This window comes from Dermacentor albipictus, chromosome 2, assembly GCF_038994185.2.
Source record: "Dermacentor albipictus isolate Rhodes 1998 colony chromosome 2, USDA_Dalb.pri_finalv2, whole genome shotgun sequence".
Classification (NCBI taxonomy): domain Eukaryota; kingdom Metazoa; phylum Arthropoda; class Arachnida; order Ixodida; family Ixodidae; genus Dermacentor; species Dermacentor albipictus.
In genome coordinates, this window is record NC_091822.1 from 143,748,949 (window position 1) to 143,772,149 (window position 23,201).

The 23,201-nt window shown below is 44.6% G+C and overlaps 1 protein-coding gene and 5 non-coding genes across 9 annotated transcripts in view; 5 read left to right on the forward strand and 1 right to left on the reverse strand.

Annotated features, from left to right (window-relative positions):
• The first annotated feature begins 1,265 nt into the window (after positions 1–1,265).
• On the forward strand, positions 1,266–1,337 carry TRNAH-GUG (transfer RNA histidin (anticodon GUG)). Its single transcript has one exon. It is a non-coding gene; the product is annotated as a tRNA-His (tRNA).
• Positions 1,338–3,352: 2,015 nt separating this feature from the next.
• On the forward strand, positions 3,353–3,424 carry TRNAH-GUG (transfer RNA histidin (anticodon GUG)). Its single transcript has one exon. It is a non-coding gene; the product is annotated as a tRNA-His (tRNA).
• A 5,984-nt stretch (positions 3,425–9,408) lies between these two features.
• TRNAH-GUG (transfer RNA histidin (anticodon GUG)) lies at positions 9,409–9,480 on the forward strand. Its single transcript has one exon. It is a non-coding gene; the product is annotated as a tRNA-His (tRNA).
• A 299-nt stretch (positions 9,481–9,779) lies between these two features.
• TRNAH-GUG (transfer RNA histidin (anticodon GUG)) lies at positions 9,780–9,851 on the forward strand. Its single transcript has one exon. It is a non-coding gene; the product is annotated as a tRNA-His (tRNA).
• Positions 9,852–10,151: 300 nt separating this feature from the next.
• Positions 10,152–10,223, forward strand: TRNAD-GUC (transfer RNA aspartic acid (anticodon GUC)). Its single transcript has one exon. It is a non-coding gene; the product is annotated as a tRNA-Asp (tRNA).
• A 3,638-nt stretch (positions 10,224–13,861) lies between these two features.
• The window catches only part of LOC135904641 (uncharacterized), a 49,266-nt gene continuing 39,926 nt past the window's right edge, over positions 13,862–23,201 (reverse strand). For 3 of the 4 annotated variants that reach the window (XM_070534046.1, XM_070534047.1, XM_065435507.2), the window contains exon 8: positions 13,862–14,128. In XM_070534046.1, coding sequence (XP_070390147.1) covers positions 13,905–14,128 — 224 coding nt within the window. In that variant the 3' untranslated portion in view covers positions 13,862–13,904. The remainder of the gene's footprint in view (positions 14,129–23,201) is intronic. The other variant, XR_011512178.1, reaches the window with a different exon arrangement.

The window sequence follows — 23,201 nt, forward strand, 5'->3', positions numbered from 1 at the left end:
CACCATTATGCTCATTCTGTGGCGAAGCGGAGACAATCGACCATTTCTTGTTGTCTTGCAGACGTTTTTCTATTATAAGAAAACGACTACTCGAAATCCCGCTTCGCTCTATTGGTCTAGCTTTATCAGTGCCTGTGCTCCTGTCTTTTGGAGCCTCCATTGTTGGGTTCAGCAACAGAAATGTTTGCATGGCGATCCAAAATTACCTCATTGAAACCAATCGATTTCCATGTTAGGTTGATCGTTCTCCCTCCCAACCATAGCTTCTTTTTTTATTTCTTATCTTTTATTGATTATTATTGTTATTATTATTATTATCTTATACCGGGTTTTCATCTGATTATTTCCTTTTTTCTCCAAACACAAAACGTTTACTTTTAAACTCGCACGCCGAAATTGTTAACTCCCTTGTTATCATTATTATTTTTAGGCACCTAATTAAAACGCCCGATTCTTCGCCAATCCCCCACTGTGGGTATGTGCCACGGCCACTAAGGACAACAACAACAACAACAACAACAACATATAAGATAGAATAAAGAAGAAGTGCCGGTCAGTCAGGCGCATTACCAGCTCTTCGCGCATGGGGCCGGTTATTACTGCTCAAAGTGCGCTGTCTACCGCTCCGATTTTTATTCCTTGCTCCTTGCGTACACTGTCTATAAAAAAGCTGACAATTCATACAAAGGGCCTTAGGACGACAGCCACTTGTACATTATGTTTCCATTTATTATCAAGGATCTGACGCAATCTCGTCTGGGCACGAATGAGGCACGAATGAAAAAAATAGAACGCCGGCCATGAACTAAAACAAGCATTCATTAAAAAATAAGGGAACTAGGAAATAAAGGAACACCCATATGAATAAGGTTTTTCCGCGTGCCATATCTGAAACGTCTATTATTCTCCACTAAATTTGATCCCGACAGTTGTGTCGAAGAAATCAATAAGAAGCGAACGTGACGCACACCTTTCAAATGGGACTGGACTTAAGCGAAAACCGAAAATACATAATGGCGCTTTACTGAGTAGTCAACGTTCCGTTTGATCACGAAACATGCCGACGTGCGGTACAGCCGCGACAGTCGGGCGATACGGGTGCTAGTGGCAACGAAAGCTCTCCTTCGCTTCAAGACTGTACGTCTTTCTTTCTTTTTGTTTTTACATTTTGCGCTCCATTCTCGCTGACCCACTTTCGTGAGCCGGTTTCGTTGCTCCGAGACCCGCGCCGGTTTTTAGAACGCTGTAACCCGTACAGCCGGGCAGCCGTGATCGTATAGTGGTTAGTACATTGCGTTGTGGCCGCAATAACCCAGGTTCGAATCCTGGTCACGGCATAGTTCTTTTTTTATTCCCATTATTTGATTTTTTGTAGCAAGTCCCACTCGTCGTATGCCTACACACTAATGCTATGTTCAGACTACGTTCGTAAGGTGCCGATTTTTCATAACAAACGTAAGCGGAAGCGCAACAAGCGTATGCGTCTAGTTCAGACTGCGAACGTAAAGGTACCAACGTGCGCAATTCTCGCAAAAATCGTGGGTGAGAGTGTTAAAGGGTCGGCAACATTTACGACTGTTATGTTACGACCGTTGCGACACAGCCAATGACCGATAAGCTTTCGGCCGGTGAAGACGCTTCCGTCCTCCCGTCTGCAGACAGCTCCGGGCGCGGGAAGTGCCATTCCGTGCGCACGATTGGCTGTGTTCGTGAAAATTTTTGCAGTGCGCCTTGCAAGATTGTTTTCAGTTCATCTGGTTTATCCGCCGAGGAAATCGATGGCCTCAGATGCGTGCTCCGAACTTCGATGAGTGGTCTCATTAGGTTTTCAAGGAAGCGGTACTGCTGGGGCGACATGCGCATGATGTTATGAAACATCGCAGCGTCACCAACTCGGAGCTTGGCGAGAAGGTTGTGAAAATCGCCGTCCGCGGCCCTGTCGGGAAATACTTGCCGCACCCAAACCCTTCTGCGTCGCCTTCGTCGTCTTTGGGCGATTGAATACATGACTATAAGTTTGTTTTGAGCGTGAATTTCTTCGATCTCGGCCAGCGCTCGCATGTTGGCAGGAGCCATATTGGACCGCTGGTGACGTCGATTCTGCAGCTCCAAATTTGATTGGCCTGTTGTAAAAGCCGTAATTTAAGCAGCAGTAAATGTGAACAAAGGTGCCGGCTTAACTGCCGTAACGTTTTTTACAGCCGTTACGTTCGATACGCCAAAAGAGCTGTTACGCGCGTTACGACCGTAGTGTGAACATAGCATAACGCGAAACATCAGGGTCGGATATACTGGTTTTTGTTCGCGGTTCACTTACAGTCGCGTGGAATCTGCAGCTGGTTCGAGCCCGTTTCCTTCGCTGTACTTTCCTTTCGTGTCCTTCTTCACTGTGCATTTTGCGCGCTGGATTCCTATGCTGTGGCCTTTGCATTGAGCACCAATCGACAGTTTCCATGAGGGCGCTCAGGGAAGAGACCATTTCCGTTCTGTACCTTGGTCGGTAAACTGCTTAATCTGTAATAAGCCAGAATCAATTGAGCATATTTTTATTGACTGCCATGACGCCGTATTTCTGTGGGCCGTCCTACAAAGAACACTTAAAAAAGAATTGCCGATAAGCCCTTTTGGAATCCGGTTTCTTCCACGTGCAGAAACAGGGGGAGCGCCGAGTGATATGCTAATGCTGCTTTGCATGCACAGCGTATGGAAGACGAGAATGGACATCAGGCATTGTCATATACAGGCTCACTCAGCAAGACACTATTTTGTTGAGAGCATTATATACACACGCGACTTGTTCAGAGCACTACGTGAACCCCCGGAATGGCTTCCTGTGCTAGACCAATTGGCTTCTGTGAAACCCTTTTAAACACCTTACACTGGCCGAGCTGTGGCTGGTGTTTTTAGAATATGTACATGCCGTGTATTTGATCTTTTTGTTTGCGTTTGTAAAAAGGCAATAAAGAAAAAAATTCTGGGCAGCCGTGATCGTATAGTGGTTAGTACCATGCGTTGTGGCCGCAATAACCCAGGTTCGAATCCTGGTCACGGCATAGTTTTTTTTTCGTTCCCATTATTTGATTTCTTGTAGCAAGTCACACTCTTCGTATACCTGCCCACTAACGCGAAACATCAGGGTCGGGTATACCGGTTTTTGTTCGCGGTTCACTGACAGTCACGTGGAATCTGCAGCTCGTTCGAGCCCGTTTCCTTCGCTGTACTTTCCTTTCGTGTCCTTCTTCACTGTGCATTTTGTGCGCTAGATTTCTACGCTGGGGCCTTTGCATTGAGCACCAATCGACAGCTTCCACGAGGGTGATCAGGGAAGAGATCATTTCCGTCCTTCTGGGCAGCCGTGATCGTATAGTGGTTAGTACCTTGCGTTGTGGCCGCAATAACCCAGGTTCGAATCCTGGTCACGGCATAGTTTTTTTTTTTTCGTTCCCATTATTTGATTTCTTGTAGCAAGCTACACTCTTCGTATACCTACACACTAACGCGAAACATCAGGGTCGGGTATACCGGTTTTTGTTCGCGGTTCACTGACAGTCGCGTGGAATCTGCAGCTCGTTCGAGCCCGTTTCCTTCGCTGTACTTTCCTTTCGTGTCCTTCTTCACTGTGCATTTTGTGCGCTAGATTCCTACGCTGGGGCCTTTGCATTGAGAACCAATCGACAGTTTCCACGAGGGTGATCAAGGAAGAGACCGTTTCCGTCCTTCTGGGCAGCCGTGGGGATTCCATTTCCGGCCACCGCAGTGAACGGACGCAGAATGCCTTGCTCCGTAGGGGCGGTTACAGCGGCCCTTGGCCGTGGCACCAGGTGTACGGATAAGCCTTACCCGGATTATCAAGTTGTTTTGCCTCATCTGCCTTCAGGTACATCAGTTTTGTATACAGTATTTTTGCCCGCGGATGTTAAAACCAGACCGTATCGGGTCGAGCACTTTCGAGATGCGCTCACGCGTCTTGCACTGTTGCCGGAAGTGGTGGCCCTTGGCGCCTTCCAAATGAACCATGTATGGGCGGTGACCTTCCGTGATGAAGATTCCAAGAAAAAGATGCTTGCGGCAGAAACATTCAACGTGAAAGACCAGCCCTGTGTCGTTTATGATCCCTGCAACGAAGGCATCAGACTGAAGCTTTATTGGCTGTTGCATTTCGTTCACGACGACGAGGTTCGAGCAGCGTTAGCCCCTTACGGAAAGGTTACAGATATCGCCCGCGAAAAGTGGCGAGTACAGGTATGTAATGATAAAGGGTCCACCACCCGTTTGGTGACACTCTTACCAAAGCCTGAAATTACAGTTGAAGACTTGCCTAATCAGGTGCGCGTCGCGGAAAACTTAGCGCTCGTGCATGTACCAGGAAGGCCCCCGTTATGCCTCCGGTGCAATGGAACTGGACATATCAGGCGCGAGTGTCGCATACCACGCTGTGCACTCTGCCGACGATTCGGCCACGAAGAACAAGACTGCGTGCGATCCTATGCAGCGGTAACAAGTCCAGTTAAAGGCGACGAGATGGCTGAACACATAATGGACCATGCTGATGCCGATGCAGCATCCCGAGCAACGACCGAAGAACCGGCGGCAGACAGCACACCCTCTGACGCGTCTCCACTTCAGGAAAACCCCACTGGGCCCGGCGACAGCCAATCTGGCGAGGCAAAGAGCGTGCTGGTTGGGAAGCCGACTAACGACCAAAACGTCAATGAGAGAAAGGACGCGATTTTAGTAAGCGCATCAGTGACTACCGCGAAAGACGAGACCGAAGGCATTGAGGATGTTGAAATGACAGCAGCCGCTAAAGCAGCTGCAAAGAGGCCTCGCGAGGCCACTGACGGATCTCAAGCCTCACCCGAACCATCGAGCAGCGGCGAGCCGTCGCCGAAGACCGCTATAACGAGACGAATGGGCCTCAAACCGAAGCCGAAGATACCGCCTGATAGGCGGACGGCTTCAACATTGACCCCGACTTAGGGGCGCAAAGTGTGTTCAGCCAGCCTGTCCTCAGTATAAGACGTTACATAGCGGACAAGTAGAATGTGACCTGTGCTGGTTTTTGCTATCACTGCCTGTCCAGGTGTGAGTACCGTTCCGTCTGTTTGCTAATCCAAAAAAATGGCTGTTAATCTGACATTTCCCCTTTGTGTAGCTACGTTGAATGTGAGGGGTTTGGCATCCCGCAGGAGGCAGTGCCAGTTAAGCCGCCTCTTGTTGGAAAATGACATTGACATAATGGCAGTGCAGGAAACCAAAGTAGAAAGCGAAGAGCAAACGCACAGAATGGTCGAACCTTTCAGGGATAGGTATAATGTATGTGTGTCTCATGCTAGAGGCACTTCAGCGGGTTGCATGATACTCGTTCGAAAATGCACCGATATTGTAGCGCAACCTGTAAAATCCAGTGACGATGGCAGGCTACTATTCATCGACTTTGGCATTTGTGGACTCCTTTGGCGTGCAATATGTGTGTATGCTCCGAATAACATTAACGAACGTGTAGAATACATAGAAAACCTGAGAACATGCATGACGTACGAAAGGAACATAATTTTATTTGGAGACTTTAATTGTGTGTGCAGGCCGCAAGACAGAGTCAACAGATTGACTTACCGCGATAGAAGTGCGACACTATTAAACGCACTTGTAAACGAGCTTGAGCTGGACGACGTTGGTTGTATTTTTGACGGCGGCGAGCACGTACAGTATACGCACTACCAACGTGTAAGTCATGCTAGACTAGATCGCATATATGTTCCGGCAGTTGTGATACCACACATTACTGCATACAAAGTAAAGAACGGCACATTTAGTGATCACTGCTTGGTGATAGCGACACTAGGAACCAAGACAAAAGTGTCAAAGTTTAGTTGGAACTTGTGGAAATTAAACGATACACTGTTGGATGATGAAATTTTTGTTAAAAAAGTAAAGGAAAGGATAGATGAAATATGTTGGGTTGAATCTTCCAATTCCACAGCGCTTTGGGAGCAATTTAAAAATGAAGTAAAGATTGCGGCGATTGAACGAGCTTGCGTGCGGCGCAGCATTGAAAAACAGCAAGAGAAAGAACCTAGGAGCACGCTAGATTATATGATTGTGGTTGAGAGTGCTAACCCTGGACACTTTAGCAAGGAACTACGTGACCTTAAAAGTAAGCTCGAAGTGATAGATGAAAAGAAATATCGTGGAGCGATCGTCAGAGCACGGGCTGAAAGACTATGGCTAGGGGAAACGCCTACTAAGCGGGCACTCGGGGAAGAAAAAAGGCAAGCAGTAAAAAAAGAGATAAAAGAAATAAGATATAAAAACGATGTGACGCGCGACAAGGAAATGATAGAGAAAGCGTTTGTTGAATGCTATCGAAAACTGCTAAGCCCAAAAATAATAGATACAGAAGCCTTTCGAAACGAATTTTTGTCGCTCATGCCAAGGCTAGGCGATGAAGTAAGACAAACGCTTGAACGGCCAATTAGTCTGAATGAAGTAAAACAGGCCATTGATGAACTAAGCACTGGCAAAGCACCTGGGCCTGATGGACTAGGGGCTGCCATTTACAAATGCTTCAAGGAAGAACTGGCACAAGTGTTACATCGCGTGATAAATGAGTGCTATGAACAAAAAATAGCACCTTTATCTTTTAGAAAATGTCATGTAGTACTCATTCCAAAATCGGATGATCTCAGGAAATTGTTGGATGTTGAGGCCTATCGACCTATAAGTCTTACGAATGTAGACTACAAAATATTTACGAAGGTGCTAGCCAAGAGATTGCAGAGCGTTATCACACACCTCGTATTACCTCACCAGACATGTGGCATCAAAGGAAGGACAATCTACACAAATATACACACCGCTAGAACTATCCTAGAATGCTGTGACATGACTCAAGATAACATAGCTATGATACAACTGGATCTTCAGAAAGCATTTGATAGAGTTAATCATGACATACTACAGTTATTACTAGAACATTGTAATGTAGGTAGCGTTATCGTGGAAGGCATCAAGATGGTGTATGAAGAGTGTGCAGTAAACCTTATAATTAACAACACCGTAAGTGAAAACATTCCAGTACTGTCAGGTATAAAACAAGGGTGTGCGTGTTCGTCTCTTCTTTTTGCACTTTATTTGGAACCCTTATGTTTAAAAATTCGTATAAATAGAGTGGTGCATGGTTACTCCTTTTATGCTACTGAAGTAAAGATACTGGCATATGCCGATGATATAGCCATATTCTGCAAAGACAAAGACAGTATTAAAGAAGCTGTTAAGGAAGCTACATCATTCTGTAGTGCTACAGGAAGTGCCATTAGCTGGGATAAATCTCTGGGCATTTGGCATGGAAATTGGGGGCAAACGCCGGAGGCGTATGCAAACATGAGATGGACAACTATTCCTGCTAGATACTTGGGGGTTCCTCTCCAACATTATGGAAATACTGCAGAATACTGGGCAGGAGAGACAGAAAGGCTCAAGGATCAGTCTGAAAAATGGGGAGGGCATAACTTTTCTATGTTTTCCCGCGCTACAGTCTGTAATGTGTTTTTTGTTGCAAAAGTGTTTTATGTACTTCAAGTGTTCAGTATGAGCAGAACTTGTGTCCAAAAATTACACAGAGTGTTTGCCACCTATATATGGAATTCTACCTGGGAACGCACCAGTCGGTTAAACTTGTTCCTTTCGGTGCGACACGGAGGGCTTGGTCTGTGTCATTTATTTTTGAAACAAATAGTTTCAAGGTTTTTCTTTCTGAGAGACCAAAGCGATGTTTTCTTGCGTACTGTTATACACATGAGGCTGTGTAATCATATCCCGGATTATATTGTCTCATCAAATGTAGATACGCGTGGAACGCTGAGCAGTTTTTGGCGCGAAATAGTGTCTGCATATCAAGTACTGAAGCCACGGTTTTCCTTAGAATATTTGAGCGCAGTGGCACGTAAACAATTGTACAAAGATCTAATTGATGTGTTTTTACCAATACCGTTGTACCGCTCCATCTATCATCTAGGACCAGAAAGAGACGTATTAAAACGAGTTCGAAAAATGCCAGTAAGAGCGTCATCTAAATCATTCTTTTTCCAACTGCACACGGGCACGCTCGCTGTAAAACCATGGCTTCAAAGCAAAGGTATCTTCGTCCCATGGGGATTACACTGCCTGATATGTCGAAAGGAGGAAACGATAGAACACATCTTTTTAGACTGTCACGATGCTGTTTTCTTGTGGGACATCCTTAAACGGACACTTCAGAAAGATTTGCCAGTAACACCCTTTGGTATCCGATTCTTGCCATGTGAAGATCCAGATGAAATGCCATGCGACATGTTCATGTTACTGTGTTTGCATAGTGTGTGGAAAACGAGGATGGCGGTCAGAAATGCGGATGTCGACGCAAGATCGGCCATGCAAAACTTCAGTGAAAACTGTGTGTACATACGAGATATTCTCAAAATCCAGAGGAACCCACCGGATTGGATACCTGTGCTTGATAAGCTGGCTTCTCTGAAGCCATTTTAGCTTCACACTCCAGCCATGAAAAGGCTCACGCGTCTTTTATTGTACTTGTAAAATTGTATTTACGAGTTCTGTGTTTGGAAGTTCCAAACCGGTAATAAAGAAAAAAAAATTCTGGGCAGCCGTGATCGTATAGTGGTTAGTACCACTAACCACTATGGTTAGTACCTTGCATTGTGGCCGCAATAACCCAGGTTCGAATCCTGGTCACGGCATAGTTTTTTTTTTGTTCCCATTATTTGATTTCTTGTAGCAAGTCACACTCTTCGTATACCTGCCCACTAACGCGAAACATCAGGGCCGGGTATACCGGTTTTTGTTCGCGGTTCACTGACAGTCACGTGGAATCTGCAGCTCGTTCGAGCCCGTTTCATTCGCTGTACTTTCCTTTCGTGTCCTTCTTCACTGTGCATTTTGTGCGCTAGATTCCTACGCTGTGGCCTTTGCATTGAGCACCAATCGACAGCTTCCACGAGGGTGATCAAGGAAGAGACCGTTTCCGTCCTTCTGGGCAGCCGTGATCGTATAGTGGTTAGTACCTTGCGTTGTGGCCGCAATAACCCAGGTTTGAATCCTGGTCACGGCATAGTTTTTTTTTCGTTCCCATTATTTGATTTCTTGTAGCAAGCTACACTCTTCGTATACCTACACACTAACGCGAAACATCAGGGCCGGGTATACCGGTTTTCGTTCGCGGTTCACTGACAGTCGCGTGGAATCTGCAGCTGGTTCCAGCCCGTTTCATTCGCTGTACTTTCCTTTCGTGTCCTTCTTCACTGTGCATTTCGTGCGCTAGATTCCTACGCTGTGGCCTTTGCATTGAGCACCAATCGACAGCTTCCACGAGGGTGATCAGGGAAGATACCATTTCCGTCCTTCTGGGCAGCCGTGATCGTATAGTGGTTAGTACCTTGCGTTGTGGCCGCAATAACCCAGGTTCGAATCCTGGTCACGGCATAGTTTTTTTTTCGTTCCCATTATTTGATTTCTTGTAGCAAGCTACACTCTTCGTATACCTACACACTAACGCGAAACATCAGGGTCGGGTATACCGGTTTTTGTTCGCGGTTCACTGACAGTCACGTGGAATCTGCAGCTCGTTCGAGCCCGTTTCCTTCGCTGTACTTTCCTTTCGTGTCCTTCTTGACTGTGCATTTTGTGCGCTAGATTCCTACGCTGGGGCCTTTGCATTGAGCACCAATCGACAGCTTCCACGAGGGTGATCAGAGAAGAGATCATTTCCGTCCTTCTGGGCAGCCGTGATCGTATAGTGGTTAGTACCTTGCGTTGTGGCCGCAATAACCCAGGTTCGAATCCTGGTCACGGCATAGTTTTTTTTTTCGTTCCCATTATTTGATTTCTTGTAGCAAGCTACACTCTTCGTATACCTACACACTAACGCGAAACATCAGGGTCGGGTACACCGGTTTTTGTTCGCGGTTCACTGACAGTCACGTGGAATCTGCAGCTCGTTCGAGCCCGTTTCCTTCGCTGTACTTTCCTTTCGTGTCCTTCTTCACTGTGCATTTTGTGCGCTAGATTCCTACGCTGGGGCCTTTGCACTGAGCACCAATCGACAGCTTCCACGAGGGTGATCAAGGAAGAGACCGTTTCCGTCCTTCTGGGCAGCCGTGATCGTATAGTGGTTAGTACCTTGCGTTGTCGCCGCAATAACCCAGGTTCGAATCCTGGTCACGGCATAGTTTTTTTTCGTTCCCATTATTTGATTGCTTGTAGCAAGTCACACTCTTCGTATACCTACACTCTAACGCCAAACATCAGGGTCGGGTATACCGGTTTTTGTTCGCGGTTCACTGACAGTCGCGTGGAATCTGCAGCTCGTTCGAGCCCGTTTCCTTCGCTGTACTTTCCTTTCGGGTCCTTCTTCAATGTGCATTTTGTGCGCTAGATTCCTACGCTGGGGCCTTTGCATTGAGCACCAATCGACAGCTTCCACGAGGGTGATCAAGGAAGAGACCATTTCCGTCCTTCTGGGCAGCCGTGATCGTAAAGTGGTTAGTACCTTGCGTACCTTGTTAGTATCATTTTGATCACGCAAAAAAAGAAACCTGCTTACAATCTGTTCGAGGAACAAATGTGACAACCCCAGCCCCCCATTCAACATTCTATGCAACAGATTACTACGACTTGTACGTTCCCATGTTGAGGCCCAAATAAACATCGCAAATACTCTATGTAGCTTTTGCACAAACATCCTCATCAGACATAACGCTTACATCACATAAAAGATGGCATTCCTGTGCTGTCTTCTGTGAGACAAGGCTACCCTTTATCCCCCCTGCTTTTCGCTCTCTACCTCGAGCCCTTTTGTTTGCGGCTGCTGAAGAGCCCAAACATTCGGGGTTACACTTTTTATAAAACTGAAGTTCTAGTTCTAGCATATGCTGATGATGTAGCAGTGTTTTGTACGGACCATGACAGTGTTAAAGCAGTTGTACAAGAGGCTGTAAAATTTTGTACTGCAAGTGGAAATGCTTTTAATTGGAACAAATGTCTTGGTTTTTGGCATGAGAATTCGCAATACAAGCCTGAGACTTTTTGTAACATGCAATGGGCGGTAACTCCAGGCACCTACCTAGGTGTTTCCCTCGAACATTATCGAGATAGCAAATAATATTGGGACAATGAAGTAGTGCGAATGAAAACCCAGACCGGCAAACGGGGAGGGCATAAATTTTCAATGTTTGCAAGAGCCACTCAGCATGAGTTCGATCGTTCAAAGTGGGACAAAAACGCCTCTAGTGAATGCGGTGTTGCCTTACAAACGTGCCGTAGAAATTTATACTGTTGTGTATATCGGCATTTATGCGCACGTAAATTACAGAAAACGCAGTTAAACGCGTAGCGAAGTACGTTTCCGCTACATTTCTTCTGCTCATTCCGCACACGCAGAGCCATCTTGCGGCAAACACAAGAAGACCCCCTCCTCGCAATGTATGGTGCTGCCCCGACAGGTGGCACACCACGCGCACATTGGGGGTGTGCGGGGACCAGTGCGAGGCGCGTTGCCACCTGGCTGGCTGTCCGTGCCCATAACGACGTTCCAAGACACCGAGTTCTTTGGTTCGCTCCGCTCGCTCAGGCGCACGCTTCGTTGTCGCCTCGAACGCTGCGTTGCTCGACGCTCACCGCTTGATTGGTGGGTGCTAAGTCCGATGCGGGGCGTCTCGTAAGTGATCGCTGCGCCGTATCGCAGTGTCTTACACCCTTTGGTGAGTTGACGGGAACGCTGTCGCATTCCACTCTTGAAGGCGAAGCTTAAGCGTCCTCCAATTTTTACTGCATTGGAATGCTTGGATTGGAAGGTTAGCAACGGCTTCGAAGATCTTGGGGAGTACTGCAAACAAACGTGATTTTGCTCGAAGACCAAGGAAATGTCAAGAAACTGAATTACGCGTCGCTGAGGAAATTCCTTGATACACTTAAATCCTCTTCCATAAAGTTTAAATTGCTCACTTACTGAGGTAGCAGCGGAATCGAATTCTTCTATATTGCAGAAAATCAGGTAATCATCAACCTAACGAAATATCTTGATAACGCTATCACTTAAGGCTTTCTCTAAGCAGCTGTCAACCTTACTCATGGTAAATATTGCTAAGAATAGGGGCAACTTTTCAGCCAATACAAATGCCTGATTTCAGCAGAAAAATGCCATCTCTCCACCCAATCAGCGTCGACTTCAGGTACATTGAAAGAATTTCTAGAAAAGCTCCCATGGAAGCACCGCATCTTTCAATAAAAGTCGACTCTTGCATTGTTCTTTAATGCACTCATTTAAGGAATTTAGCAACCCGTCATGCAGCAAGGAATAATACAGGTCTTCGATATCCATACTAAAAGCTGTTCAATCACTAGGATTTTCCTCTCTCAAATTCTGAACTAGTGACTGAGAATTACGCAAGCAAAAGGGGTCTGAAAAAACTAGTGAATCTAAGCAGTTCTGTACGTAACTAGCGACACAGACCTGCCACGTCCCGTTTCCTGACACTATAACACGGAAGTGAATTTCTTGCTTATGGGTATACGCCGAGAAAAACAGTTCTAAGGTGAGGGATTTTGCTTTCTTGACATTACGGACAACCCTGTCAAGATTATGTCTTGACAGGAGGTCAACCGCATGTTGCTTAACTGCCGACGGCTTGAGTTTTACTGGCTGCAAATTCTTTTCTATGGCTGAAATCGCTTTTTCTGAAAGCATGTCATCTGGCATAATTACGAAATAACCTTCTTTGCCAGATATTACTGGTCTAAGCTTATGCTCCACAAGGTAATTAACTAACGGTCAGACAGGGTCAGACGTCTTAAAATGAGAATTCGATTGTTTAATATTGGCAATGCGATCTGAAATACAGCGCGAGCGCTCTTCTTCCGGGACGAACCTGATTATGCAGCGCGGTATGATTAAAACGTGAACAGGCTTTACGTTGGACTTAAAACAGTGCTTAGGACCTAAAGCACTGCATAGGGCCCTTTTTGCATTATGAATCCTTACCAACTAGCTCAGCTTTCTGTCGTTCTAAACGCAGGATGATTAGGCGAGAAACCTGGGGGGGTGGAGTGGAGGGGTTCTCCGGCGCCTGCTGCTTACGGCGCGGATGAGCGGGCGCCGGCTCTGCGACGTAGCTAAAGTGCACGTCCATGCGGGCCTCGTCTTTAAAGCGACGTAAGATGTGTGCACAGTGCGCGTAGGGCTGGTAGGTTCGTATGCGCTGTGCTTTCTATGTTTCGTTCCCATTGAAGCGAGATATCCATGAAGGTCAATTAGCTCGCTGCTGCTGCCGGAATTCATCGCTCCAGCGTTTTGGCAGAGAGTTTCCTGGTTCATCGAGGGAGATGTGTGCATGTTTACCTGTGCGCACGTGACATCGTTCTTGTTAATTTAGTTCGTAAGCGAATATTTACAAGCTTACACGGCCGATGAAACTACTATCTTTACTTCGTATAGCTATCTGCTAATTTGCCATCGCAGTCAGTGTTTCGCTTTTCGGCAGATACTGCGGCGTTCCAAGCAACCATGAAGAAATCAGAGAAAATCAAGTGTGCAATTAATACTACGGCGTCTGATCTTTCAGCACATGCGTGCATGCGATTTCCGGATAGGTGGGCTAGAGAGTCTTTCGCATGTCTGCTTATGCACTACATCCCGTGACCACAGTCCGGACGGGCTTACCTGCAAACATGCTGCATCCTTCGGCTACACAGGCTGGGCAGATCTACTGCGTAAAGGGTGTAACAATTGCCCCCCTGGCAGGTGGCAGGGGCTGGAAAAGTCTATCATCTGTGTTCACGTATTCAGCCAGTCAGATGACCCATGGTCTGTAAGATTTCAGCACAAAAGCTTTAATCCATCAGTGTTCCCATCACAGAAAGCATGAACGTGAAAAAAACAACCAAGACAACTTGTAGTTGAAACGGAATGCCAAACATCCCAATGAGCATGAAGAGGTGAAGTGGGGAACCGAAGGGGCCCCGCCGGCCAGGTCCCGTAGTGCCGACGCCACACTTCCCTCCCTTATACCCTCAGGATCAAAGCCCAGCACGTGGAGCCAAAACAGCAACATGCGGCAAAACAGCCTGGTCATCACTGCAGATAAAGAGAGAGAAAAAAAGACATCAATAAGGTCAGAATTCTTAAATTGAAGCTGTATGAAGGCAGAAGTTACGAAGGGCGACTTATAATATATTCAATCAATCTCGACGGCTAGATAACCCTCCTTGAAACCTCGCAAGGCATGTTTTTGCAAATAGATGGTCTAACAGGACACAAAGCTGGGAATAACAAGCGCACATATTTTATTTTTTTTAGATATATGTCATCTTCATTGGCACGTTATGAACCATTATAGTGTTGGCAATATTTGCTGTACCGTGTTGCTCTAGTGAGACAAAAATGTCACTTAAATTGTAGCTATAACTGTGAAGTGGATTTTAAGAACACAGGTGATTTAAAATACCCTATTATAAACTAACGGGAAGTAAATCGTCTACCTAGACGTGTCATGTTAGTCTAATTTTCGTGCATCTGAAGGAAAATAGTGAATAACCAGCACAGTATGCAGTGGCCTTAACTTTCCTAATGTTTATACTATAGGGTGAGCAAATATTCGAAGTTTCCAGTACCAATAGTTGGTGTGTATTATTTTATTCGTATTGAAGAATTAACTATTCGGTAGTTTCTGATATCAAAACTAGCAAACTATTTATCAACAACCGAATGTTAGTCTGATTCCTGTTCCCCACGTCCTGAAGAAAGTGTCGTAAAATATTATCAGAAGTAAAACAGTGACAAATATTTTAAATCAATGCAGAAACAAGATCGGTAATGCAAGCTTTGTTTCCGGTTCTGCGGGGGAAGTGTGTCGCTGGTTAACGCTCCTTGCGCCAGACCTTGTGCATAAATACCCAAGAATTAGGCATGAATGTGGGATGGATGGATGGATTGATCATTTGGCAGTGGCAGTTGCGGCAATAGTGCAACGCCTAAACTCTGCGCTTGTACTTTCAGGAACCGTACCATCGACTGGGCCGCCTTCGCTCTGGATTTATCAAGTTTTCGTGTGCTCATTTCTGGACGCGGCAGGCGAGCTTGTTTGGTCTGAGCACGTGCTGCAAATTCATCGACGGTGACAGCTGCGGCTGCGAGGACTACAGCTGCGATCTACCTCAAAGGGCATATAAGGAAGCTTCAGCAGCGTCTCGGATTATTTGGTAGTGGTAGTTGCGGCAATAGCGCAACGCCTAAACTCTGCGCTTGCTCTTTCAAGTTGGTTGTTTGCATCTTTGTTTTAGCTGCTTCAACTTTGTTTAGCCGCAACTGCTGCCATTTTCTTGTCTCTTTTATTTTCTTGAATATTTTTGTTGCTTGCCCACACGTTTGTTACGTCACGCCTACGTGTCAAGAACTTGCCAATAAAAATTGAACTGGAACAACATTTCAACAATAGGATGGAATCCCTTATGTTAGAAGTGGGCTCTAAGATCAAGCTGAAATTGAACGACTTTGGTCTGTCTTAAAATGCCTCGCTTCGCCAAAGTATTGACTTTGTGAGCAACTTGTTTGATGAATTAAGAACCCAGCAGCATGAATTGATGACTTTGAACAAGTCCTTATTGGCCCAAAATGAAATGCTTGTGAAACGGGTGGCTGATTTGGAGCAATATTCTAGGCTCAACAACATTGAAGTTAAAGGAATTCCTCTAACAAAGGGGGATGACTGCCGAGCCATTCTGAAACGTATGGGCGACGTCATCGAGTGTCCTTTATCTTAAACTGACGTTGAGACAGTTCATCGTGTTCTGTCCAAATCATCCGATCAGCATTTAATTACTCGCTTTGTTTCAAGAGACAAGAAAAATGAATTTGTAAAGAGAGCCCGCAAGGCTCGGCTCCGTGTGAGCCACCTTGGGTTTTCTGGCACAAACGACACGGCTGTTTACGTGAACAACCGTTTGACAATCAGTAATAAAATGCTGTTTGCTAAAGCACTTGCCCTGAAAAAGGTTAAAATGTGGCAGTACCTCTGGACTGAAAACAGCCAGATCAAAGCTCGGAAAGCTAGTGATAGCAGGGTGTTCCGTATTTCAGCCGAGTCGGATGTGCGCATATTCACGTAAAGAGTGCCTATTGTGCTGATTACACGTGCCTGGTCACTTTTTGATCGCTATGTCCCTTACGTGTTCTCGTGAACTTCGTTCTTTACTTTGTTACACTAATCCTTCACTGATTCATTTTAACGCACGCAACCTACGAAAGAATCACGAGGGGATATATAATTTTTTATCTTCGCTTGATCATAATTTTTCTTTTATTTGTGTTTCAGAAACGTGGCTTTCTAGCGATGATAGTAACATATGTATGGGTTTCATTGTTAGAGCCCTCAATACTGTCACCGTTTAAACAGTAGGCATGGTGGGGCTGCCATCTTTGTTTCTCCGCGCATCAGTTACACTCACCGAAATGATTTAAACTTTCACGTCGATTGCTGCGAAACGGTATGGGTGGAAACTAACAAGCCCATCGAGGCATGTAGCACTAGAAGGTTTGTTCTCGGTTGTGTTTATAGGTCACCAGGCTCTAACGTTTCGGATTTCATCTATGCTCTTGATAACGTACTTAACAAACTGCTATCGGAAAATAAGGGTGTAATGATTGTGGGAGATATAAACATGAACTTGCTGGATGTTAATTCTAGCTTGTATACAGCCTACACTGACTGCTTCAGTGGCTACGGCCTTGAATCCCTCATTACATCGCCTACAAGATGCGTTGGTGAGGGTTCTTATACACTAATCTTGTTTTAACAAACCTAGACGTACCCATTTCGGCGGGCGTTGTCAACATTGACCTCACTGATCACTTTCCGGTTTTTGCAATCTTCGAAACACGTTTGGCCAACATTGCCACCTCTTACATCGCTACAGTGCTCGACACAGATAAATTAATTTCTACCGTTAGCACCATTGACTGGTCAGATTTGAATTTTTTTGAAGCTCTTAATTTCTTGTGCAATTTATTCACTTAAGCTATCAGTACTTGCTCTCGAACTGTGCGCTGTAAAAATCGATTTAAACGCCCCAATAATCATTGGATGTCAGATGGTCTGCTGAAGAGTTTGCGCAAAAAAGATAATTTGTATGAGAAGACTAAAAGACAACCGTTTAACTGTTCTCTGAAAAATTGGTACAAAATACACTGCAACGTTCGTAACAGGACTCTCAGAGAAGCCAAAAGGCTTTACTATGAAACAGCATTCTTGCAGAATAAAAACAACCCTAAAAACAATGGCAGTTGTTGAATGACTTTTTCAACAATGAGCCGCCTAAGTTTATTTCTAAAATTGTACGCGACAATCTTACTTTTTGTCAGCCTTCTCAGAGCAAACGCTTTTTCTTATCATTTCGCATTGCCCGAGGGTAACAAAGTAGCAACTTTTCAGCCTAAAATAGAACGCCTGAGTGATTCATTTTTCGTTCATCTTGTCACGCCGCATGAAGTGCTTTCTATTATGCGTAATCTTCGTAACACAAGTTCAGGATTAGATGGTATTGTAGTGCGCCACCTAAAGCTAGTCGCTGAATCCATATGTGAACCCCTGAGCGTAGTAATTAACCTGATCTTTAAATCTGGCGTATTTCCGCCATTGCTAAAGCGTGCAAAGGTTATCCCAGTTTTTAAATAAGGTAACAAAGAAATAATTTCAAATTACCGTCCAATCTCGATTCTTTCTTCCCTAAGTAAAATAATTCAAAAATTATTTTTGATCAGATTAAGCAAGTATTTGGAAAAGTTCCATATAATTAAATCCTGCCAGTTCGGTTTTCGGTCTGGAAGCTCCACCAACTTAGCTCTACTTTGCTTAACTGATTTTATTAAGAGTAGTCTTGACAATCATGAATTCGTTGGTTCAGTTTCCTTAGACCTTACTAAGGCATTTGATACTATTAATCACATGATTTTATTTCGTAAACAGGAAGCATGTGGAATAACTGGCCCTGCCCTGGCCTTCTCAAAGTGTTATTTGTCTGATAGGGAATTTATTGTTTCTGCAAGTGAAACTTTTTCCAGTTCTAAAAAGCTTAACCAAGGGGTACCACAAGGGTCAATACTGGGGCCTTTGCTTTTTTCTCTTTACATTAATGATATGCCAGGCGTCACTGACTTAAGTCATTACGTTCTATATGCTGACGATACAACTATATCTATCGCTGATAAGTTTATCTCTTCTCTAGTAATGAAACTAAATAAAACTCTTGACCACCTAATGAATTGGTGTAATGACAACGATCTAGTCATTAATCCACCAAAAACGAAATTTTAGTATCCCAGTCGCACCAAAAATCACTAATTATTCCTCCTTCGTTAACCTTAGGCAATCATTCTATTCCCATTAGCAACTCCGTTTCATTTATAGAGGTTATCCTAGACAGCCATCTGAAGTTTCACCTGCACATCAATCAAGTCAAGCTGAAGTGCGCTTTTGGTATCCATGCACTTATCAAGGCACGACACTATTTTTCTCCTTCTGATTTGCTTTCACTCTACTTTGCGTTCATACATTCACACATTAACTACGGTATTATCGTTTGGGGTAATACATATCTATGTCATTTGTCTTCAGTTCAGCATATACAATATCGACCAATCCGGATCATCACCCACAGTTCACCACGCTCTAATGCTATCGGCCTGCTTGAACCGTTCAAAATTCTATGTATAAAAAGATTATTCAACTACAATTTAGCAATAATGTTTTATAAATTGCTTGATTCCCAGCTGACGTTTCAATATATTCAAAGCAGCTCCCTTAGAAATACAAACCCTACTAGGTTCGCTTCTAATTATAATTTTCTGCTACCATCAGTTCATACTAACTATGATAAAAACATCTACATTCACTACCATTACACTTTGGAATCAATTGCCTGCTTCGTTTAAAATACTACCAACATTTCAGCGTTTCAAAGCTTCGCTAAAAGATTTTTTGCTAACCTCTGATAATTTTTCCTAATAAATATTTGTATTTTCATAGTCGCCCAACTAATAAGTATCACCCATTTTTTTTTTGCAGTGTTCACATTGCACCACATCTTTTTTTATCCCTTTTTGTTCGTTCTTTTTCTTTGCTTTTTGCCTTTAACAATTGTATAAATTTTGTCACTCCCGTCGTTATATCTGTTACACTATATCGATTAGAGCATAGTTTGTTTGGTTTTTCTTTTTTTTTCTTTTCGCTATCATTTGCTTTTCTTGCACTAATATATTATTATGCTATGGTGCTGCCATACCTATGCTATGCTATCTGCTATATATGCCATGGTGCTGCCATATCATGCTATGCTACCAACTATGTTACAATTGTGTTGCAGTTACTAACCGAGGGTCCTGTTTTCAGTATCATTACTTTGGGGCCCTCGTCTGCATATTACATTTATGCACCTATGTTTTTTCATATGAATAAACTTCAACTTCACCGTCACCTCAGCACAGTTGGTAGTGCAACCCGCACGTAATGCGGATCTTGTGGATTCGGCTCTCACCGTCAGCCTGGGCCGGATTAAGAAAAATGGGGGCCTTGGGCTAATGCGCATTCAGGCCCCCTTTCCCTACACTGACCCCCCCCCCCTCCTGTCACCTGTTATGCTATGAAAATATGCCATCTTTCGTTTTAATTCCACCAAAGTAGAAAGAATGAAGTGCGACGAACGGGATTATTATTGTAAGGAAAAGAACAAAACTTGCTTGAAACGCGTGCTGTTGTAAAGACGAACACATATGTTCACTTTGTGATTATTCTGAATTCTGTCTTCAGCAAAAGCTAGTCTTTAAGGAAGAGTTTAATGCACTCAAGACGAATAAGAACGTAGAAAAGACAACAGAGCTCAGCTGTCGATCCTTGTGAAGCAAGGCTTTGTTTGCCTCACTAACTTTGATCTCGTGAGGAGAAGCACGGTTGTATCCAAAACATTTTTTTATTAAAATTCAAGCATCAGGCTGCAGTAATCGTTATACATGTTATCTCTATAAATATGCAATATACATATACAATACTTAAGGCAATACAAACACCATATAAATGCACTAGCATATACAAGAACATTACGAACTGTAATTACAAAACATTTGAAAATATTTTCGTTAAAGGTAAGACAAGCTAGGACGACACCAGGTAAACACGGTTCTATCAAAAACAACAAAAATACAGTTCTTTATAAGCACGCTAAATATCACAAGAACAAACAAGAGACGAACAACGAAGATTTGCATACCTTGAATTACACTGCTCACCCTTTTATTGGCAACGTGGAGGCTGGGAGGCGACACAACGAACTTATTGGAACTATTCATGTATAGCGCAAACAGTCCTCTTTTAAAATGGCATCTTTCGTGCCTTCGCTTTGGCGAAATCAGATATAGTATGTTCGAAGGATAGATCGCGGAGGAGGTCACTTTCAATGGAGATGATAGCAAGCGAGTTCACTTTGTCGTTAAGGTGGCTCGAAAGAAGGTGATTTTTTATCAGCGACAACTTGGAAAACGATCGTTCCGTCTCACAGCTTGCCATGGGTATGCTTAAGTACATTCACGAAGCAATAGAAAGGTGCGGAAACACATCAATAAGCTTTCTTTCGTGCTGCAACTTCATTATTCCCAAGGGACTCGTGTCCTGGCACACAGAATTGTGCAGAAAGTTCGCAGACTGAACGATTTTAGCGGAAAATGCTGGCTCCAAATCATTTTTGTAGGTTTTCACCAACTTCTCAGCCTGCTGTGCCAGAGAGGCCTCGCTCCCGACTTCGGTCAGCAATTTTAAGAATCCGAACCGTTCGCAGAGTTCAGTGTAGGCAGCCTTTCGCACTTGCTAAGCAGAGCCTAGACTGTCAAGTACAACATTGTCGGTCTCTGCGACAAACTTTTTTCTACCTTGTAGCGCACTATCGCTTTTTCCGTCCGGGAGCTTACTCAAAACGATGCGTTTCCGTCATTATGATAACATTGATTGGTACTTAGCGTGCGTGCTCTCTCTGCGAAGGTATCAAAGAGAGGTCGCAAAGAATTAACAAAGCCTTCTAGAGAGCTCAGCAGGTCTACAGCAGTTGAAATGTCTAGGCCTGGTATCTGAAGTGCTACGCTCGTTTTGTCAAAGCGCTCCAAGATTTCACCCCAGAAAATCGCCATGAATGCAGTCTCTAGTTTTGTCATTTTCTTGAAGAGAGAGTGCGCTTCGTTCCTAGGGTCAGCGTTTTCTTCCTCGTTCTTTGATATAGGTTCAAGGCAACACAAGACTGCATGAAAGTTTTCAGAATGGCCTTACATGGTTCAGCGTGTCTTGACTACCTGGTCTCAGACAGACTTTTCAAAACAAACTGCTGGCCACTTCCGCCCATGCTGTCCAAAAAATACCTCCATCGCTTAGGTGAGGCAGCAAAGAACACATACAGTCTCTGAATTAGAGTGAAACATTTGACTATCTCAAGGAAACTGTCAACGCTACACGCACCGACTAAGTTCAGTGAATGACCCGCACACGGGACGTAGGCTGCCAATTCGTTCAGGTGTTTGATTTGAGCTTGCAGTCCTGTGTATCTTTCCTGACATATTAGTCGCATTATCATAAGCTTGGCCCCTGCAATCATCAGGTGAGATGCCAGTGGTCGTCAAGAGGGACATCACGGTATCGAAAAGATAGAAGCCGGTATGCGATTCAATTGGAACAAATCCAAGAAAGCGTTCGTGCACTTTCCCATTTGAATAGTATCGTAAAACAAATGACAGCTGATCAACGTGTGTAAGGGCTGGAGATGAATAAACAATTAAAGAGAAGTATTTTGCGCGTTTCGCTTTGTCAGCGAGACGTTCCTTGAGAGCCTTTGCCACATGTTCGATAAATTCATCACCAATGGTTTTGGAGAGATACAATGGGTGACCTTTTCCTTTGTTCCTGTAGCGTTTGATGAGCTCCTCTAGAGAGAGATCAAACTTGGCATTAGGTAGGCACAAAACGGCAAATTATCGCAATTTCGAAGAAATGTCAGGGAATTTACGTTGATAATTGCGTTCAATGCGTACATGGACGGCTATTCGCTGGAGCACGGCCGAAAAATATTCAGTGGTAAAAAAAAAAACGCCAACCCGGCTTCCCGCTTTCGCGATGTAGCAGTGCTGCTCTCAAACAGGCGGTGAAAAAAGTGATTCTGCACAAGTAATTGGCACTTTCGGTCATGAATATGAGACATGGAATATTGTAACGGAGGTGAATGGCAAGCGAACCATATATTTACAGAATATTTACAGAGAAAGCTAGAGCATGAAGAGACGGCTGATCGTGCCCACGTGCCAGCGTCATCACTGTCGTCCTGATCGCTCTGGCAAGCGTTGCGTTCGCCCATGTATCGATCACTCCGTAACACCACACTACAATCGATGCGGCCGCTACATTCAGGACGCTGTCGGATAGGCCTTTCGCCGCAATAGGTCAGCTTGTTCGGCGGTATTTGATTACTCGGCTATAGCGATCTACTTGCGGCTGTGAAGAAATGTCACGCACGCATGCTCGATGCTCGGTGCTAGCAGGAATTTCGCTCACATACCTCTAAGATAAACATTGCATCAGTGCGACTCAACCAAGGTGCAACCTCTGTGGGAAGCGTGGAGCGTGTTTGCGGCTTTCTCGTTACGATTCAGACAGCACTGATGCGGCGCAGAAGTGGTGGCGTTTTGTTCGATGCTGCGTGCGGAAGGCTGGAACAAGAGTCACACGAGAGGCTGCGTGCATGGGGATACGAAATTGCTGATAACTGTAATAGAAACCATGCCAGTTACCACTGCGAAAAGTTCGTATGACAGAGGAAGAGGACCTATCTGGGGATAACTCATTGGAACAGGGGTCACATCTTAGATGCATTCCCGTCCACCTTGCGTAGCGACACACACAATGATCCGAAAGCTCCACTTTTCCACCCCAATCCGTCATGCATCTGGTTGGGAGTCTATTGCTACAGTTGCTATCAACACTTAAGAAGAACCTTTAGCTCGGGCCCAGCTCCAACTTTCTTATAAGAAAATTTTCTTATGCATGCATTACGCTATAGCGTAATGCATGCATAACGCCGGAATTTCCTCATGACAGCCGCTGTCATGACCACTATAGAAGTCGTTT